This window comes from Trichinella spiralis (genome assembly GCF_000181795.1).
Source record: "Trichinella spiralis strain ISS 195 chromosome Unknown Scfld3961, whole genome shotgun sequence".
NCBI lineage: Eukaryota > Metazoa > Nematoda > Enoplea > Trichinellida > Trichinellidae > Trichinella > Trichinella spiralis.
The window spans coordinates 42-961 of NW_003530900.1; the positions used below are offsets into that span (position 1 = coordinate 42).

Genomic DNA, 920 nt, shown 5'->3' on the forward strand with positions numbered 1-920 from the left:
GCCGCTAGATCGGTCAGGGTATCCGACTTGCTTGTGGATGGACGCACGCAAGCAGATGTCGTACCTGACAAAGGTAGCCGGCGTTGACTGTTACTTCCTCGTTGGCGAGGCTGGGACCTCTTTCTTCATCCGGAATGGCCTCGGTCAGACGGTCTCAGTTCTAAGCCCCTTGAGGAAGAACAAAGTTATGAGCGTTTTAGGGGGGGCGATCCAAACTCGCCATCTGGACGCCTGGCTCCAATGCAAGCGTCAGGGTAAGACGGCAAGCTGTGTCGTACTCGACCGGTCTTCTTCCCGTTTTATAACGACTGGAAGATACACCAGCTTTGCTGCTATGCGCTTTGCGTTGCCCGCTCGCCTGGATTTGTTACCTTGCCGGGCGAGATCCTCTATGCGTTCGTACCAGAACTGTCGGCGGTGCGGTTACGACCGAGAGACCCTGCCGCACATCCTTCAGCACTGTCGGCAGTTCAGCGCCCCCGCTTACCAGGCCCGGCATGACGCAGTTCAGGGACGCCTGGAAACGGTCATGCGTAGGCGGTTCCCCAACCTCCGCGTAAACCGGGCTCTACCGGAGATTGGGTCGAACAAGCGGCCTGATCTTGTGGTCGTTGACGAGGAAAAGCGGTTAGTGATTTTGCTTGATGTTGCAATCGTGTTTGAAAACACTGCCGCTGCCTTCGTCGATGCCCGGACCAGGAAGTGGGCGCACTATGAAAAGGAGATCCTCGCCTACCGGCTACGAGGATACTCCGTGACGTACGACGCCATCGTCGTCGGTGCTCTGGGGACGTGGGACCCGAAAAACGATGCCATCCTGAAAAGGATAGGTGTCGTCTCCCAAAGGTACCTACGGCTCATGAAGGTTCTCGTGGTGTCCGAGATGTTGGAACATTCTTCACGGATCTACAGAAGACACC

The 920-nt window shown here is 56.5% G+C and overlaps 1 protein-coding gene across 1 annotated transcript; it reads right to left on the bottom strand.

The window, feature by feature from the left end:
- Positions 1-249: 249 nt before the first annotated feature.
- Positions 250-816, bottom strand: Tsp_14561 (hypothetical protein). The gene is given in 4 exon segments (XM_003367619.1): positions 250-358; positions 372-517; positions 573-711; positions 737-816. The coding sequence occupies 4 exon segments, from the start codon at positions 814-816 to the stop codon at positions 250-252; spliced, it is 474 nt and encodes a 157-aa protein (XP_003367667.1).
- Positions 817-920: the final 104 nt, after the last annotated feature.